At 36.0% G+C, this 19,597-nt stretch overlaps 1 protein-coding gene across 1 annotated transcript in view; it reads left to right on the top strand.

The window, feature by feature from the left end:
* The window catches only part of ADAMTSL3 (ADAMTS like 3), a 616,185-nt gene that overhangs the window by 446,029 nt on the left and 150,559 nt on the right, over positions 1-19,597 (top strand). The window contains exons 11-13 of the mRNA XM_044660156.1: positions 3,865-4,082; positions 6,635-6,782; positions 12,077-12,164. Of these exons, the coding sequence (XP_044516091.1) occupies positions 3,865-4,082; positions 6,635-6,782; positions 12,077-12,164 (454 nt within the window). The remainder of the gene's footprint in view (positions 1-3,864; positions 4,083-6,634; positions 6,783-12,076; positions 12,165-19,597) is intronic.

Here is a 19,597-nt window from a genome sequence, read left to right as displayed (position 1 = left end):
ATATATATATATATATATATATATATATACATTTGAGAAAAGAATAATCACAGTCTAGTGGTAAAGGAAGCCAAGACATTAAGTCAAAAATCTTAATTTCCTCAGCTCATTTTATGTTTGAGTATTCCTGATACATTGTAGTATATGCTTCATTTTATATTTATCTTTTGTTAAACTTTACTGCTTCCATCTTTTGCACATCTTTTAAAAATTTGAGTTGGGTTAAGAGTTCCTTGTGCATCTACATCAATCCTTTTAAATGAATGTTACTTTCATTTTTGCTTTACATTGTTTCTTTTTTGCCTTCAGATTTTTATTCTTGAGTGCTCCCATATTTTATAGGCTGACTTCCCCTGTAGAATTTTTGGTCATGAAATTCTATTTATCTTTTCTCCCAAACCTTTGCGAAATTTGCTTTCCCAAAATCTTGGGTGTATGTCAGATTATGTCTGTTGTTTTTTTTCTCCTTCTTGAAGCAACAAGGTGGCACAGTGGATAGGGTCCTCCAGATGTGGGATCGGGAAGACCTGAGTTCAAATGAGGTTTCAGACTCACAGTGGCTCCGTGACCTTGGGCAAGTCACTTAAATTAACCTCTGTCAGTCTCAGTTTTCTTAACTATAAAACAGGGAATAGTAAATAGCATCTACCCTCTGGGGAACTGTGAGGATCAAATGAAGTAATGTTTATAAAAACAGTTAGCACAGAGGATGGCATATAATAGGTGATTAATAATTGTTTATTCTATTCTCTTTTCCATTCCCCTAATCATAAATTCTAAGACAGAAAAGTTTCATTTCCCTAAGGTTCCTTCCTTATAATTTCTATCCCAGCAGCCAGTTCATTTTTCAGAATGAGAATCTGATAAAGGGTAGTAATTTCTCATGTTACCTTCTTCACCTTTTAAAAGATGAAATTTTTATTTAAATAAGCCAAGTCACACCGCTGTGATAGAGTGTACCAGCTGAGTCTAGATAATTGAATTTCTTTGTTATTATTATATTACAGCTACATGCCAGATTTGTGATCTATTTCCTAAACTATTAATTTGTCTGAGTCATTGAGATGATGATGATGATGATGATGATGATGATGATGATGATGATGATGATAGCTTATATGTAGCACTTTAAGGTTTGTAAAGTGATCTACATATATTATTCCACTGGATCCTTACAATATTCCTGTGAGATAGGTGCTATTATTAGCTCCGTTTTTCAGATGAAGACAGAGACTAAGAAGTTAAGTGACTTTTCCAGAGTTCCTATAATAATCACTCTATTCATTGTGCCACCGAGTTGTCTAATACTATTGTGACAGTATTACTTCTATTTTTCCTTGCAAACCTTTTTACCAAAATGCAGATTGGAAAATTTATCCCTTTGGTTATTGGATTTCCTCACATGAGCATGCCTTTTTCTCATCTTTGGGACTCACGTTCAGAGGCATGGCCATGGAGTGAGAAATCAGGGAACCACTTTCTTCTGACCAGGCAGTTTTCCTAAATTCCTTTGGCTTTGAACTTCACCTGGGTTAGACTACTTGGTCCTTAAATATGAAGGATTATGTGTGTGTGTGTGTGTGTGTGTGTGTGTGTATTATGAGTAATATATGATATATATGATAACATGTATCTTATATATTATCTGAAAATATCTGAAATAAATAAATGATATTAATGTATATCAGATATAAATACTACCTGACCTTAAATATGAAGGACAAGAGACTAAAAGCAATGCAGTCATTCAGGTAGCCACCATTAACATACTGGTCACCAACTAGCAGTTCCTCAAGCATTCCTTCCTTGCTTATACTCTCCAATATTTACAGTATCCTGGCACCAATTAAGACCTGGAATTGCAAGGAAGGATAGGATACTCTTGGTAGTCTTCTCAGATCAAGTCCAAAACAATCAATCAGAGCTTAAGGAATATTAAGAAAACCATTCTTTAATAGGGCAGATAAATGGTTTTCCCCACAAGGAATCTTAAGAAAATCACCCTTTCACTAGGACAGGCTATTGCTCTGTAACCTCTGTTACCACCCTTGCTCTATAATCACAACTCGGTGGATGGGCTTAAAAGGCAGATTATATTATTAATTCATAATAATTTTTGCTTCCTCACTCCTTTTTAACATACTTTATTTCTTTCCAAGAAAGCCTCCTTTTCCAGAGCCAAATTTCAGTCACAGATGAAATCCTATAACATCTTAGCCATGCCTTTGAAATCACATTTGTGATCTCCTTTTGAGTCTGAATCTGTAAAACTAAGAGTAGAGAGATGAATGCTTTGTGACACAGGAATAATATGCATTCCACTTATAGTACTATATAGATCTTCAGTCAGGGGCTTTGGTTCAGATCTCTGCTGTACCTCTAACTATGTGACCATGGACAAGTCACTGTCTCCTGAGCCTTAATTTCTTCTTCTGTAAAATAAGAGTTAGACTCACGGTTTGCTAAAGTCCTTTCTGTTCTAAAAGAGCTAGCCTGTAAGTTGGCTTGCAATGTGGTTTCTGTTTCAAAGCAAAATAAACAGAGACAAATTAAGTGAATGAGAGCTGGATTTGTATTTGCATGTGTGTGAGAAAAAAATATAATTTCAAGTCTGCTGAGGATGACTGGTGTCTACTTCAAACACAGTAGCTATTCAATACACACTTTTCATTTTTTTTTCTTGTTTTCATCAAAACTGATGCCATTTTCATGAATATTGATTCTGGTGCATCACTGATACTATTATACCTACTGGCAGTGATCAGAGGTCTTTGGGGAGGCTTGTAGATGCAAAGAAGGGGTGGGGTGGAGAAATGTTTCTTGCAGTGATTGGGCATGAGTTTAAAGAAAAAAGGAAAGGAAGAAAAGTTTAAGAAGCAGACATATGTATTTATGTGCTTATGTGCTTATGTATCTGTGTATTTATATATTATATCCATATGAATTCATGAAAAGCATTTTGTTATAGTGGATGGAGAGCAAGCCTGAGGGAAGGAAAAGTCCTGCCTCTGACACATACTAACTCTTTGACCCTGGCCAAGCCACTTAACATCTCAATGTCTGAGGAAACTTTCAAGCTCTCTTAATTTGCAGATGAACCAGGATAAAAAAGTACTTTCCTTGCAGATGTTCCATATACCAATGAAATCGCAGGTCTACATTTTTTTTAAATGGAAAAGTTAGTCATCCAAATTATCATAAGTTTCCAGTCAATTGCATTTAAATAAGTGAAATTCTCTATGCCTCAACCTACAAAACTCATTGAATCTTCTATTTTCTACAAGAATGTTGACCATACTGCCTACAAAAAGATAGGATGCACTTATTGTGGGTAGATAATTTTTATATTTAATGACTTTTTTCTTTAAAGATATTTTATTTTTCCAATTACATATAATAACAATTTTCCACATCTGTTTTCTAAAGTCATAAGATCCAAATTGTTTCCCTCCCTCCCTTCCATCCCCCTTCCTGAAGAAGGTAAACAGTTTGATCCGGATTACTGTACCTATGATCTTAAGTTAACTGTGGACAGACTTGAAGTTTATTAGAATATGTTAGGCAGAATTTACACGAAATGCTCCTGGAGTCTTAAGAATAATTATTACTTGAAAACCTGAGCATTTGTTGAAGCAAGTTAGATCCATCTCATGGCCATTCTAAGTTGGGTTAAGAGTCTTAGCAAAATGGTTTATATATCTTTCCATTTCATCATATAATAATAAGGAATAAAGGAATAAGGAATAAAGAAAGGGCCCACTGGAATATGTTTCTATGATCCTTAATGTTGATCTTGAGGTCATCAAGTATGAAACTACATGCCTGAGATGTTTAAAAAAAAGTAACATTTTCTTTTAAAATTGTTTTTGCTCCCGAGCTGGGAACATAATCCTTGGACAGCATGCTCAGTGTCCTGTGGTGGAGGGATCCAGAGGCGGAGCTTTGTTTGTGTAGAAGAGTCTATGCATGGAGAGATATTACAAGTGGAAGAGTGGAAATGCATGTATGCCCCCAAGCCCAAGGTGATGCAAACTTGTAACCTCTTTGATTGTCCCAAATGGATTGCCATGGAGTGGTCTCAGGTAAGATTGAGTGTCATCCCTTTTTCTTCCCAGTATCTAGTTCTCGTGGCTTTATATTGTGGGCAATATGAAAGTTCACTCAAGCCATGGACCTCTGTTCCCACTGTAAGGATTAAATTAAGGGTTGGACTAAATATATGAGAATTCTAAGATAATACTGTGGTTACCGATTTTAAAATTAATACAGCCCAAGTTAAAATGACTTTTAGCAGCTTTTATTTACCAAAAAAGTGGAGAGAGCGAAAGTAGAGAAATGTGAAAGAAGGTACAGTAAGAAGTCTAGCTTATCTTCCTAAATGTTGTTCCAGTCCCTGGCTCAACCCATGCAGGTCTTATTAAGCCCACAGCCAGAGGACTAGGTGGTGAATTAAACAAGGATTCAACCCAGGTGGCCTCCTCCAAGAAGGGAAGGCCTCTCCAGAACTAATCTCTCCAAAAGCCAGGAAAGGAGGGTCAGCTTTTCACTCACCAGGAGAAGGTCCAAAGGGAAAAGATCCAGGAGCAGTCTTACCAGAAGCAGTCTAAGAGCCGCAGTCCCAATCCAAGCTCCTTCAACTCAAAATGTCAGGACAAAGACCTCTTGCACAGGAAGTTCATCATCTTTAATAATCCTTTTTTTAAGTCACTTATTGTCCCTTCCTCCACTTTCCAGGGCTCAGGGGCGCAGTGTTTGTAGGTTCAACCTCTCTTCCTATGAGGGTGTAAACTCTTATCAAAGGATTCACAAGTTTCTGACTGATTGAGTTGAAAGGGTGGAGCTCTCTAAGTGGCTTGTGAACTCCCTCACCTAATGCCAAGTAGGAGTGTTCAAGCTTTGGTTGATTAATTCAAAAATAGGCAAGGGGAGAGTCAATCCCATCTTCACACCATGGAACTTAAAAATGCATTTTCAGGGTCATAAAATAGCTGAAATCCAGGATATTATTGAGTGGCAAAATGTGGGTGGTACAGACAGTAAGCATATGGAATAGCCAGAGTTTAAACACATAAGAGCAAGGATGTACGTTGGCATTTGGGAAGCTTTAGAAAGGTAAAAATATATTATTGCTGATATAGATTTGGTGCATATACAGAGATCTGGGAGTCACCTACATAAGAGATTATAATTGATATCTGGGAATTTTACGAGATCAACAAGGAGATATAGAATAAGTAGATGTATGACTGTGGGAATGAACCTGGCATGTTTGGGATAGAATAAACAGAATAAATTGGTTAGAGAAAAAGTATGGACAATAAAATGACACAAAGAAAACAGGACAACCCCTCTGTAGATATTGGAATATTTGGCAGGAAGTTCTTCATTATTGGAGTAAAGATATACAAATAATATTCCCACAAGATAAATCTAGTGGTACAGTATATGATGAATTATTGTAGTATTTCAGGTGTGAGGACTTGAGAGCCCAAACCATGGTGGGGAGGGGGGGCAAGTGGAAATAAATAGAAAAGAATGAATCAGAAATAGATGGTACAGTGGCAGAATGCTGCTTAGAGTCAAGGAGTTTGGGTTCAAATACCAATTATTCCATTCTTCTACCTTTTGTAACTTTGACTAAGTTACTCTCTGAGGCCCAGCTTCACTTTCTTTTTGTATAAAGTGAGAAGTTTAGACTCTAAATAACCTCATGAATTGAAAAAATAGCTTAATTAATAGAATCCCTCTCCAAAATGGAATTACTATATCCACAGACAGAATCTTTGGAGAGTCCACAAAAAAGCTGAAGTTTATTTAGGATTAGAAGAAATTAAAGAACTTTAAAAAATGCCCCCTAAGTACTAGTCTTAATCTCACAATTCTTAAATAATTTTATGTTTAATTTTTGATGGTTTAATACATGATAGAATGGAGGTTCCTATATTTTATTATGTATATTGAGTATTTGTGTAGTAAATTACTGTATTAATTTATTAAGTGTTTTAATGTTTCAAATAACAATATATGTCTGTCATATATAAAAATGGTTAATATTGATCCAGGGAGATTATTTTCACCAAAAACATAGACCATTAAATTCTTTATAAAATATAAAGATTTGTCTTCTCTCTTGATTTACTATTTCTTAGTAAATGATCAATATTATTAGTCATTATTATTCTAGAGGATTTATGAAATTTAATGTATAACTCTAAAATTGATTTTTAAATAAATAGCAGAATTTATATAACCATGTGAAAGCTATCCTTCGAAGTAGACATCTTGGGAGACTACATAAATATTCTTAAAGTTAATTATTTAATAGTAATGTTCTTAAATTATTGAGAATTACCTCTTGAGAATTACCTTCAGAGTTAATCTATAGGAAAGTCACTATCATTACTTCATAGACACATAAATCCAAAATTATAATAATCAATAATTACTAACATTATTTGTCAGAGTTGGCCTCAATTGACTTGTAGCTATTCCTACTCCCCCAGCCCCCCATAAAAATCACATTCTCCTTCAAAAGACAAAGATTAACTACCACCAGGGATATTCTAAAGGGATGTTAGTTCTGTCTCTTAAGTTACAAATTAATGTTTTTCTGTAACTCTTTTCTTTCTTGAAGTGCACAGTGACATGTGGTCGGGGGTTAAGATATCGAGTTGTCCTTTGTATCAACCATAATGGACAGCATGTTGGGGGCTGCAATCCACAACTCAAGTTACACATCAAAGAGGAATGTATCATCCCAGTCCCATGTTATAAACCAAAAGGTAATTTGTAAATTAGTAAAAAAAATATGTAAATTTATCTTTTCTTCTTTCCTCCTTGTCTTTCTCTTCTCTCATTCTTCTCCTCCTTCTCTTCCTCCTTCCTCCTCTTCCTTCCTCTTCCTCCTTCTTTCTTCTCCTTCTTCCTCTTTTTTCCTCCTTCTTCTTCCTCCTTCCTTTTTGTTTGTAATGCCCTAAACTCATTAAATACTATATAAAGAAACTCTTCATTCTCTTCTAGTGTCACCACTATTATTAGGCATCCTTTTTTGGGTACTCATCAATACCCTGGCTCCCCTATACATGTTCCTCAAGCCTATGAATTTCTTCTGTTTTCTCTCCATACACTCTGTCTTTTTGATCTCATAAGTTCCCCAGATCTCAATTATAATCTCTTATGTACATGACTCCCAGATCTCTGTATCTTCACCAAATCTCTCTGGAGCCCCAGTTCTATATCACCAAATGCTGTTGGGCATCTCCAAGTGGATGCTTCATGGACATCTCGTGATATATGTGACCAAAACAGGATTTATCATCTTTCTATGTAAACACTATCTTTTCCCTAGCTCACGTGTTTCTGTTCATAGTTCTGCTACCCTTCTATTCTTATAGGATTATAGCCTCCCATTCCTCCTGAGCACTTACTTCTCCCATATCCAATCAGTTGCTTCCTCCACAGCCTGCCTTATGACTATCCCTTTCTCTTCACTGAAATGGCTTCTGTACTAGTTTAGGTCTACCTTGAGCTTACTTGGACTATTGCAACTACCTTCTCATGGAGTTCCTGGCTACCAGTCTCTCTTTCCTCCTTCTTATCTGCCATTCAAAGTATCCAAAATGATCTTTCTGACCATGTGGTTCTCTTGATCAAGGGCTTTCAATGTTCCTTATTGCCTCTAAGACATGATATGTCGTCAGCTTGACAAAATACTTTTCAATTAGATCTCACCTCCCTTTCTAAGCTTAATTGGCATTGTTCTTTGTACACTAGGTTCTAGCTAACCTTAGCAATTTGTTGTTCAATGAGCCTAACATTCCATCCCTGGCCTCCATATTTTCTCACCAGCTGTTCCTTTATGCCTAGAATGAACTACAGCCTCAATTGAGCCCCTTACAATCTTGACAGAGATCAAGGCTCAGCTTACATTTTGCTTCCTTCCAGAAGCCTTTCATGATGCCCCAAGTTGTTAGTATTCTACCTCTTTAGTTAATCATTGATATTTTTATAATTTTACATATTGTGCCCCCTCAGTATCATATAAGGTTGTGGACAGGACCTATTTTTCACCTTGTCTTTATATCCTTAGTACTTAGCACAGCAATTTACATAGAGTAAGTGTCTTATAAATGCTTGTTGGACTTGAATGGATTTGATTTTGATTTTATTACCGAGTGAGAATTCATCTACATTTGGCAGTTTTTATTATTGAAGAATCCAAGTACCCGCACCCTTAGTATTTAATATAGTAAAAATAAATGTAATGTCAATGTCAACTGAAATGCAGTCTTGAAATAAATAGGATTTACTCATTTAAGAAAAATGAGTTAATTTTAATATGAACACATTTTTATATATTGATTCTCTGATTCCATAGTATGTCCTATAGAATATAGAAAATAAACATATGACAGTTTATTCCTTTAAGAAATTTGTGATTCTTAAAAATAATTAAACAAATTAAAATAACAGAATCTTAGTTGTCTATGGGATCTTAGTGGTCATTCAATCTAAATACATTTATTCATTGCACAGTCTTCTCTGACACAGATCATCCAGCCATTGCTTAAAAATTTTGCCATTCAGTTCAATAATCATTTAATGAACATCTTCTCCAAGTAAGAAACTGTACTAAAGGCTGACATGTGAAGGCAAGAAAATAAAGAAGCTTGACTCAACACCCTGCCCTTAATAGCATGTATACAAATAAATGAATACAAGATAATACAAAATAATCTCAAATAGAAGAGAGCAACTGGAGGGAATAGTCAATGGTCAGTTAAGATTTATTAAGTGCCTGGCTAGGCACTATGTTCAAGGCTGGGAACATAAATACAAAAAAAAAGAAGACAGTTCAGCCCCCAAGGAGCTTAAATTCTAAAGGCAGAAGATAACAACACGTGAGGAAAAATTGTTCTCTGAAGGAAGCCAGAGAGTACAAGGTACTAAGTAAAATGCATTATTTCAAACATCAAGCATTTATTAGGTGCCTGCTATGAGCCCAGTCCTGTGCTAGGTACAAAGATGAAAATGAAATATCACTTGACCTCGAGGAGCTTATTCTTTCTTGGTTGGGGATGGAACAGGAAGGGGAGACAGCACACCCCTTTTGCACATAAGAATATATCAAAAGAAGTCACTGTAAAGATATTTCATGGGGAAGGTCCTAGCAGATAAGGAGATCCAGAAAAAAGCTTTTGGAGGAACTATTCTTGAGCTGAGCTTTGGAGAAAATGAGGAATTCAAAGGAGAGCATGCCAATTGCACAGTGAGGTAGGTAGACAACCTGTCTAAAGGTTCAGAGAGATGAGATAGAATATCAAGTGTGAGGAACACATTAATTAACTCTGTGACTTGGGGCAAATTACTCAACCTTTTTGGGGCCTCAGTTTTGTCATCTGAACAATGAGATGAAGCTGTAAAATCAGATGAATTTGAAGGCTTTTTTAGCTCAGAATCACTGATCCTACATTCCTATTTATTTCTTTGAGTACTAAAAACCCACTTCTCCATTGGACTTATTTTACTATCTGGAGCAAGAAAGAACAGGCCCTACTTCCTGTTGCCCATCACTTTCCTTAAAATAGACCTCCAGTTAAGTATTAATTTTGTAGAAAATTTGCTTGATTTAAACAATGAATCCTTATATTATCTTGCTTCTTTGAATTCTCTTATGTAAGAAAAGTTGCAAAGAATGTATTTTAAAGTATTTCCTCTCCATGATGATTTATTTTATTTTTATTTTATATTTCAAAAGCTTTGACTATTGATTTTTGGAGTCTTTTCATAGTAGTCAACTTGCAGTTAAGTAGTTTGGAATATCTTTTTTATAGATGAGAAGGCTGATATATATGTATGTGAGGCAATCAGTGAATTAACTAGCATTTATTAAATATATGCCAGGTACTGTACTTTGTGTGTGTGAGAGAGAGAAATAGACAGACAGACAGACAATAGGGTTAGTGTGCAGCAAATATACTCCAAATCCTGGTCTTGCCAGGAAGTTCACTAATAAGTGAAATAGACCAGTGATAAGTACCAAGAAGGGAGCAGAGTGGAGCATTACCAAATCCAAGTGAGAAGCTTTTGCTGGATTTAGTCTGTTGAATCGGCAGGGGAATACTTATGTGTCAAGCCAAGGAGATTAGAACAAGAGTGTGAACTGATTTGCCAGACAAGTGTCAGAGAACCCCAGAGATAAAATGTAGGAGAGTCTGCACAGGGACAGGAGCCTAGAAGATAATTACTTGCCCATATATCCCTGAGAGGAATCTCTTCTTCAAGCCCACCTCAACTACAAAGGGCTGATGGATATTGGCTATCATTAACACTGGAGAAAAGTTAAATGCCATTATTCAAGATTAGGTCTAACATTCTTTATTTTCTTACTTTTTCTACTCCCAACAAACTCTTTTCTACTTTTGCACTCTTATAATCTTCGTGTGATTTGCTGTGCTAATTATAGTCCTTCAACAGGGATAGGGGACAGGGAGTGAATCTGTGATTTCATTGATACAAGAAACCCCTAGATGAAGAAACTCCCTCTGTAAATGCAAGTTGAGACCTTCTTTGCAACTTAGTCTTAGAGAGCTGTCTAGGACCTTGAGAAACTAGATAACTTGCCCAGAGTCACCTGCATAGTAAGCAGCAGAAACACAAGTAGACCTCAGGTGCTCTGATCCTGGGCAGTGGGCACCTGGGTGATGGAGTGATTAGAGTGCCAGACCTAAAGTCAGGAAGGTCTAAACTTCCTGAGTTCAAATCCAGCCTTAGACACTAGCTGTGTGACCCTGGACAAGTCACTTAATCTTGTTTGTTTCAGTTTCCTGATTTGTAAAGTGAGTTAGAGAAGGGAATTGCAAACACTTCAGTATCTCTGCCAATAAAACCCCAAATGGAGTCATGAAGAGTTAGATAACACTTAAAAAAAAGCCCTGAACAACAGCTTCTAATCTCAGAACAGTGGTCTTTCCATAGTACCAAGATCACAAACACTTCATATGTAAGATTACAGTGGTATCAAACTCAAATAGAAATGGATCAGTACAGGTCACGTATTAATTTAGAAAATCACAAATTAACATCATCTATGTTGAATTGCATTTTAATTTTTTTTTGTTAAATATTTCCCAATTGCAGTTTAACTTTTCCCCTGCATTTTGGAATTTAGAGCATGACTGCATCCACATGGATGAGAGTTTGGCACCTCTGTCTAAGAAGATGGTCTTTGTAAGCTATGGTTGTTCATTTGTTTCAGTTGTATCCAACTCTTTGTGACCTCATTTGGAATTTTCTTGGCAGAGGTACTAGAATGGTTTGTCCCTCTCTAGATCATTTTACATCTCAGGAAATTGAGGTAAACAGAGTTAAATGATTTGCCCAGAGTCACACAGCTAATAAGTATCTTGGGCCATATTTGAACTCAGGTCTTCCTGACTCCAGACATGGCATTTCATCTATACTACCACCCAAGTGCCCTTTGAAAATGATTGTTGTTTTTTTAAAAATTTTTCATGTAGGAGTCAATCTTCTGATGAGAAAAATGAGCCTTTCCTTTCTAAACTTAGCTAAACTGGTCCTTGGATGACAGACACAAAGTCCATTGCTGAGCCCAAATTCAAAGTTCCTCCAGCTTGGTACGACTTGCCAAAGCATACAACCTTCTGGCATGGCCTTCGAGAATCTAGAGTCTCCCATACACCACAGTGAATGCCCCATCAGACTTTAGTGGGGAAACGATACTGAATAAGTAACTCAAAATGCAAATGTTGGAAACAATACCAAGAGCTGATATAACATTTAGTAGATATTTTATGGTAATTTAGGGAGTATATCCAAACATTGGCCAGAGATTTTTCTTCTCTCTTTTGCTAATTTGTTGTTAAAAAAATACAATGGCATAGAATTGGAGCTAATTGTTACCTCTAGAAGCTACCTGATGAGCTATGTTTAAGTGAAACCATTATAATCTATACCATTTAAACTTTTCTGATGAAAAAAATTAATAGAAAAGTTGGGTATATTTTTGTATATTTAATGAATTAAAATAACCGAACATCATTCCTGTCTGTCCTAGAAAAAAACCCAGTGGAAGCCAAATTACCCTGGTTCAAACAAGCCCAGGAACTAGAAGAGACCAGAACAGCAGCATCAGAAGAACCAACGTGAGTTCAATTTCTTTTATGAATCCAGAAGAAAAGCAAGCCTTTTAATAAGACTCAGATCAGTTGTTTAATCACTTCGGGATTTTTGTTTAATCCTTACCTTCTCTTTTAGAATCAATACTAAGTAGCAGTTCCAAGGCAGAAGAGTGGTAAGGGGTAGGGAATTGAGGTTAAGTGACTTGCCCAGGGTCACACAGCTAGGAAGTGTCTGAGGCCATCTCATCTCCAGGACTGGATCTCAATCCACTGAGCCACCTAGCTGCCCTTCATTTGGGAATCTTTTGCAAGAGTGCAAGATTTTCAGACTCTATAAAGATATCGCAGCTGTGGTAGACTCTTCTCTTTTCACAACTTCTTGACATGCCAATTGGGTTACCGTCTGTCTAAGGTACCACAGAAGAGGTCAGATTTGCTTGCTGTAGAGAAACCCACATGGGAAATGATGGTTGAAATTGAGTTCCCTTTGAAGATGATCACACATTCCTTGGCCGTGGGCCATAACCCCGTTATTTCTTAAATAAACTGATCATATCAAAGCCAGATCCTTTGTTTTAAACTAAAGTAACAACTGATTTTCACAGAGTCAGTGTAATGAGCATATTAAAAAACTGAAATACTTGTCATTAAATATCAAATAATTATCAAGGAAGAAAGGATGGAAGCAAGTATTTATTAAGCGCCTTTTATATGCCAGCCACTATGCTAAGCACTTTATAAATATTATCTCATTTGATCCTTGTAGTGATCCGGGGAGGTAGGTGCTATTATTATCCCCATTTTACATTTGAGGAAACTGAGGCAAAAGAGGAAACTGAGGAGCCGTCCAGAGCCATTTAGCTAGTAAGTATCTAAGACCAGATTTGAAATCAAGTATTCTTGACTGCAGACCCAGTGCTCTATCCACTGCATCACCTAATAGCTTTGTTGATAACCATATTGGATCAAAGCTATGATGATTATAGACAGAAAACTGGTGCAGTGGATAGTATACAGGGCTTGGAGTCAGGAAGAACTGAGTTCAAATCCTACCTCAAACACTTCTTATCCATATATCCCTAAGCAAGTCCTTTAACCTCTCTGTGCCTCAGGTTCTTCATCTATAAAATGGGGGTAATAAGAGCACCTATCTTACATGATTGTTGGTGAGTATCAAATCAGATAAGTAAAGTGCCTTGTAAACCTTAAAAACTCTGTCGTTGTTTAGTCATTTCTTACTCTTCATGATCCTATACATAGAGACCTCTAGGCCTGGCTCTTGATCCACTGGGCTACCCAGTTGTCCCCAGCTAGTTATACTTTTAAGAAATTCTTTCCTTCATTGGATTTTTGTATCTATTTTTTTATTTGGCCAGTTCTGATTTTTAAAGAATTCTTTTTTCATTGGATTTTTTTTGCCTCCTTTACTATTTTGTCAGTTTTGCTTTTTAAGGTATTATTTTCTTCTCGCTTTGCTTTCATTTATTTTCCTCATTTTTCCTTTGCCTCTCTTATTTGATTTTTTAAATCCCTTTTGAGCTCGCACAGAGCCTGAGACCAATTCCCATTTTTCTTTTAAGTTTTGCATGTAGAGACTTTGATCTCATTGTTCCCTTCTGAGTTTATATCTTGCTCTATCTTATCCCTGTAATAATTTTTTGAGGTTAGCCATGTATGTGTGGTTTTTATGTTTGTTTTTTTTGTATAAGATTTTTTCTTAACTTCTATTTTTATTTTAAAAGTGGGCTATGTTCCCAGGGTAGAGAGGGCACTCTTTTGAACTTCAGTATTTTTTTGCTGCTACCCTCAGATCCAGCTCTGGGTATCTGCAAGTTTCTTTTCTTCCAAAGTGGTATGATGGCCTATGTGCTGAGAGCTCTGGAAGCTACTTCTCACTGCTGATTGTCCGAGGGCCTGGTGTTGATTTGCAAGGGCAGGCACACTGTTGGGGCTTAGGGACTCGCCAGGGGCTTATACCAGCCAGAGTACTAGGGGGTTGTGCTGGGGCTTGAACTTCAGGGGGTAGACATGAGGGTGCTTTCTTGTTAGCTTAGGCAGAGTCTTGGTGTTTTACTGCTGACCTGCACTATTGGTATGGACTTGTTACAAACTGTACTTCCCTCCAGCCCCATTGAAAGAGATCTCCTCTCCCTACCTTTCAAGTTGTCTTCTATAGGACAATTGCCTCACACTGTCCCTTTGTTAGTTCAGCCATTCTAGTAATTGTTTTGAGGCTTTATTTTAAGATTGGTTAGAGGAGGTTTTCAGAGACACTCAGACAAGCCTCTATTCTACCATCTTGGCTCTACTCCCTGGTTTTCTTGTCAAAGATACTAGAGTAGTTTCCCATTTCCTTCTTCAGCTCATTTTATAAATGAGGAAACTGAGGCAAACAAGGTTAAATGAATTGCCCATGGTCACATAGCTAGTAAATATCTGAAGCTAGATTTGAATCAGGAAGATGAATCTTCCTTCAATCTAGATTGGGCACTCTATCCACCATACTACCTAGCTTTCCTGAAAACACTATATAAATACTAGCTATGAGCTATAATTAAATTTAACATGCAAACTATTACTATATTAAGATTAAAAATGGTAATGGTTAAATGTTTTGTGTTACATTAACACAGTCCATATCTTGATTTCCCTATAATAGTGCTCAAAATTCTATCTTCTAGGAATAACCATTTGTATGAAAAAAATCTTTGGATATTCTTGTGGATTACATGCTCAATATAAACAGTGTACCATGAGAGACAGAAACCAAACCAAAACAACAACAACAAAAAAACCCCCTAATTCCATTCTAGTCTAAATTAAGTTAAACAGTGTCCAGAACAAGCAGGGTGATAGATGATCCTATTGCCTTCTTCTATGGTTCATCTACATCTATTTGTGGGTAGCCCTGTTTACCACATTTTGGGAAATAGAGCTAGGGACCAGGCCAAATATGAACCAGTTAAAGAAACTAAAGATGTTTATCTTGGATAAGAAGATTGGAGGTATCAAGGACATGATCATTTACTTTAACATGGAAAAGGAATTGGATTTTTCCTATTAGTTATAGAGGACAAAATTAGAAACAAAGGATGGAAATAATGAAGATGTAGGCTAGACAATAGTATGTAAGTTGCATTCAGGGCCAGTTGAGACAGACACAAAGTGAATGTTAATAAATATTTTAAAATTTCATTAAAATATTAGTCATTAATGGTTCAGTGTCATCTTAGAATGGCTTTTGTAGTGTATCCCATAGGTATGTACTTAGCCTTATGCTACCTATTTAATATTTTTCATTATTTGTTGTGGGTCAGTCATTTCAGTTATGTCCTCTTCTTCATGACCCCATTTGGAGTTTTCTTGGTAAAGATACTGGAATGACTTGCCATTTCCTTCTCTAGCTCATTTTATAGATGTGGAAACTGAAGCAACCATGGTTAAGTAATTTGCCCAGGGTCACAGAGTTAATAAGTCCTGGGTGTGCTATCCACTGAGCAACCTAGCTAACAATCATTAAATTGGATTGAAGACATAGGTTACATGTCTTTCACATTTTTCAGACAACCCAAAGGTAGAAGCAATAGCTAACCTGTCAGATGATAGAACTAGGTTGCATAAAAGATCATGGCAGACTAGGATGTTTGGCCAAAAGGAATTAGTTTGATAATGTAGACTTCTACTTGCATTCAAAAAATTCTCCTTTGGGTCACCGATGATTTTTATTCTTTGGAAACTGTGATGTTTAATGATGTGATATAACCAGAAGTATATTAGTATTTTAAAAAATTCAAGTTGTTGCTTGAGATCATTGAAAGTCCTGGGGAAGTCCCCAACTATTTTAATGCCCCTCTTAAAATGGCATGAGTATGGTTTAGCATTTTAAATGGAAAGATTGGACATAGCTCTTAGATGTGGTCTCATCAACACCAAGTATAGAGAGATTACTATTTCCAACATCTAAACATTAAAGTTATTCATGTTGTTTAAATTGGATTAACTCTTTTAATTACCACATAGCCCTAACAATTTGTGTTTAACTTGTTGTCAGCTAAAATCCCAAAGTCTTTTCCACATGATCTTCTGCCACAGCCAGTTTCTTCCATCTTATATTTATATAATTGATTTTTTAAAAACCCTAAATATAAAACTTATATTTATTGTTGTTCATTTTCATTTCACTAATTTCAGCCTGTGGTTTCAACCTGTCAGGATTATTTTTAACCTTGATTCTGTCACATGGAGGATGAACTATTTCTTCAACTTCGATAAGTAGGTCTTTCTGCCTCTAGGATACTATGTTTGCCTTCATACTCATTTTCCCCATATGAAATACATTGCCCTTTGAAGGGCTGTCAAGCACAAAAGGGGGTTTTCCTCTTTGAGGGAAGCATTAAGATATGTTGTCAAAACTTCCAAAGAGAGAGATTTCAGAAAAATATAAGAAAATTTTCTAACAGTATCTAATACTGTTCAGTTATAGGATGTCTTATCACATGGAGAGAGGTCTGTTGAATTGCAAGTACGGACTGCTGATATGTGGAAGGTTGAAATAATTCCCTTGAAAATTCCTTCTAGCTCTTAGGATTCCACAATCTTCTCTTTGTTTGGTTACTCATATTCAAGAGAAATTGGAATCTCACAGATTTAGAAGTTCCCCCTAAAAATTCTGATTGAAGCCCATCCTCCCATGCTTGCTCATATTGTATAACTCTTGTCCTCTCCTTTAGTTGGCCACGGGGATTCCTCCAATAAGCTAGAGGCTTTTCTCTAGCTTATTCTGACCTCAAGAGGGTATCAATACAGCACTCTTTCAATCCACCTGTCACTCTTATCTTTGCCACATGACAAATCTGTCTTCTTTTCTTCTTATACAATTCATCGATAACACCTACTACTTCTGTTCACAAGTTCCAGTGACACTTCCCACATCTTTCCATTCTCTAATGTGCAATAACCATTAATTTTTTTCCAGATATTGTTGTATTCCATGTTTTGCCACCATTCCACAACATTAGTAAAATATTAGTACTAAAAATATTGATCTTTGTTTTCATGGAAAGACAGGGATTTTACAAAGAGGATTATTCAGTTACAAAATGCATTGCAATTAATATACTCAGTGTTAAAAAAGACAAAAATAATATTTTATTTCTATCTCTATTTTATTTCTTTTACCTACTATATTAATCCTTTACTTCAAACCTCCTAAATTGAATAGACTATCCCAAATATTACTTGCTATCTATACTGACACAAACATTACCTGCCATCTCAGGGAAGCAGAGAAGAGAAGGAGAGGAGAGAACATGATTTGCAAAATATAAGAAAACAGTTATTAATAATTGCATCTATATGTAATCTGGAAAAAAAATATAATTTAAAAATTTTAAATAAGTATTAAAATTATGATCTGACTGAGGTTTTTGTGCCCTTGGTACTGCTTAACCTTTTAGGATTTTTCTTTTGAAAATCACCTAAAATTTCTTGACTTCTTTCTTCTTTTCTTATACAGTAGTACTATATAAATATATAACAAATATGTAGATATAATATATATATAATATATGGACATATAATAAATATATGTATATTATATATATGTACATATATATATATATATAAAATCCCAAGTTATGTATATAAGTTGAAGGTAGCCTACAATAGCATGCATTCTCTTTGGTACTTAAAAGATTCAGCATCTTTGTTTGAAAGCCATGTAATACAGTGGGAAAAGCATTGGATTTGGGTGAATCTGGGTTGAAATAACTCCTCTGCCATTCATCATCTATGTGGCTTTGTTCAAACCATTCAGCTTTTCAAAGCCTCAGTTCCTTCATCAGTGAAGTAAGGGAATTGGACTATATGAGCTCTAAGACCTTCTCTTGTCTCAAATCTAATGATCTTATTATGGTATCTAGTCATTAGAAGGAAGAAACTGTACTTCTCCCCCTGAGGCATNATATATGGACATATAATAAATATATATGTATATTATATATATGTACATATATATATATATATAAAATCCCAAGTTATGTATATAAGTTGAAGGTAGCCTACAATAGCATGCATTCTCTTTGGTACTTAAAAGATTCAGCATCTTTGTTTGAAAGCCATGTAATACAGTGGGAAAAGCATTGGATTTGGGTGAATCTGGGTTGAAATAACTCCTCTGCCATTCATCATCTATGTGGCTTTGTTCAAACCATTCAGCTTTTCAAAGCCTCAGTTCCTTCATCAGTGAAGTAAGGGAATTGGACTATATGAGCTCTAAGACCTTCTCTTGTCTCAAATCTAATGATCTTATTATGGTATCTAGTCATTAGAAGGAAGAAACTGTACTTCTCCCCCTGAGGCATCTAGGTGGCACAGTGGATAGAGTGCTGGATGTGGAATTAGGAAACCTAAAATTTACTAGCTTTGTGACTGGACAAATAACTTAGCCTCTTTGTGTCTCAGTTTTCTCATTTCTCACATGGAGATAGTAATAGCACCTACAAAGAAGGATTGTTATAAGAATCAAATTATATATATATAGTACTTTGGAAACTCTTCTGTGATATGTATATGCTTTCTTTTATCATCATTGTCATCATCATCATCATCATCATCATCATCATTGTCGTCGTTGTCGAATGAGAAGACAGGGTTGCTCTGAGCATGAGCAACCACGTAGAGTATAGAACTGTTTCTCTCCCACAATTGTAGCATCTCAACCATACTGGCGTGTATTTGATTTTCCTTTTGTAATTCATGTTGCCTAACAGTCTCTGGCCCATTTTTGGTTGCTGTGGGGTTTACAGTTTCCTTGGGAGGCTGCCACAACGTTTGACTTTATTCATTTCCTAGTTTTCCAAACAAAACCACAACATATCTCAGCTTCTAGTTCATCCTTTTATTACAACTGTCTTCTGTGGCTCTGAGCTGCGTGTTAGTTGATAATGAATAAGGGAATAAGTGTAGCTGTGTTTCAAAACCCCTAAACACAGGCATGCCAAACCAGTTTGTGGAAGATAAATATTTCAGCCTCTGTGGTCTACCATGGCTGGGGTTCTGAATTTACATAGAGGGTGAATGTTCAAAAGACATTTTTTTTATTAGGAAAATAAAAAATTACAGCTTGTCAAGCTAAGCCAAGAAAAATGTAGGTTTGGCCTTTTGAGTTTTCAGTTGTGGAATGTGATGACAGTTGATACGCATCATCATTTTAAAAGTTCCTCCCTGGAGCCGTCTGAGTTTCTCTGGGATTCTCAAGACTTCAGCAAGGTTTTACATCACTATTGCCATCTTCCCTTTTCTCCTTACCTTTTCTCTTTTTTTTCATCAAAGGGCCAAAGAAATTATATAAATTTAAAATGCTTGGTATGTTTTCTCAAACTTGACACTTAAGCCTTTTCCATTTGTGGCTATTTAATTTGTTAAAACCAAGTTGAAGTATGATATTTCAGGGATTT

The sequence above is a fragment of the Gracilinanus agilis genome, chromosome 2, assembly GCF_016433145.1.
Source record: "Gracilinanus agilis isolate LMUSP501 chromosome 2, AgileGrace, whole genome shotgun sequence".
Lineage (NCBI taxonomy): Eukaryota > Metazoa > Chordata > Mammalia > Didelphimorphia > Didelphidae > Gracilinanus > Gracilinanus agilis.
The sequence above is the reverse complement of the archived record's forward strand: the minus strand, read 5'-3'. Positions and strand labels throughout refer to the sequence as shown.